Here is a 961-nt window from a genome sequence, read left to right on the forward strand (position 1 = left end):
GACGGGCCAGTCGCAGTCCGCCCCCACGCCGCGTCGTTCTGCGCACACACTGCATAATAATGTTACCTCTGTGCCTGAAACTCCCCCAAATCTTCCCCTTTCTTCGTATTTCCATTTTAACACATTCAACTTCAACACTGAAAACATGGCAGCCCTTAAAATTTTTTCTCTCGCCTCTGCGTCTGCGCTCCTGATGGCTAACGCTGTCCATCAAACCGCAAAGCAAACTCCATTGACGGCGAGAACAGTATCCTCAACATACAGTGTAAATATTGGTATGTTGGTATATAGTTGTTTGCTGGGGAGGGTTTAAGCCATGTGGTGGTCCAAACTAAGTGCGTTGGCGTCGATGAGTTGTGCTGGACGTTCAGTGGCGTTTGGAACCGAAGAAGTCCTTCGAATGACATTAAATGGCACCAACCCACCTTTGCAAGCATAAGAATTTGTATATTTGTGCTTACGATGTCTGCATCGTTCGTTTTTATGTAGGGGAGACAGCCGTGTGCCTCGGCGAAATCAACGATGCGCGCGAAGCCGCTGGACTCGCACACTTCATAGCGGCCAATGATGGAGAACTTGCGTGGCCTGCAACTAGCCGAGGGGACAGCGAACAGACAAGTGATGCCTGGGATCCTGTCTGCAACGCTCTGATAGCAGTAAGTGCCTCTCATTGCGGCTTGCATCCTTCGACCTCCAGTCCCTACTTCATGTTTGCCTGTTTCTTCCTGCGTGTGTTTATCCTTTCAGAAAGACTCAGGAGAAAAAGCAAAAAAGGGCACAGGCACGAGTGAATTTAAAAGCGGTACATACGCCTTCATGGCCTTATCAACGGACAAGGTGGACTGCGCCGCCGCTGTGGACCACTGGAAGGACGCCCTCGACAACTTCACCTCCCTTCCTCCATCGAAGGCTGAAGGAGACTCACTCTACGACAAACCAGAGAACGTCTCTTTTGTTGCAA

The 961-nt window shown here is 50.3% G+C and overlaps 1 protein-coding gene across 1 annotated transcript in view; it reads left to right on the top strand.

Moving 5' to 3' along the window:
• Positions 1-145: 145 nt before the first annotated feature.
• EMH_0017770 (SAG family member) overlaps positions 146-961 on the top strand; it is a gene marked incomplete at both ends in the record, with an annotated part of 1,761 nt that continues 945 nt past the window's right edge. The window contains 3 exons of the mRNA XM_013500991.1: positions 146-275; positions 490-656; positions 748-945. Coding sequence (XP_013356445.1) covers positions 146-275; positions 490-656; positions 748-945 — 495 coding nt within the window. The remainder of the gene's footprint in view (positions 276-489; positions 657-747; positions 946-961) is intronic.

This window comes from Eimeria mitis, genomic scaffold, assembly GCF_000499745.2.
Source record: "Eimeria mitis Houghton genomic scaffold, Emh_scaff613, whole genome shotgun sequence".
In the NCBI taxonomy this organism is placed as follows: Eukaryota; Apicomplexa; class Conoidasida; order Eucoccidiorida; family Eimeriidae; genus Eimeria; species Eimeria mitis.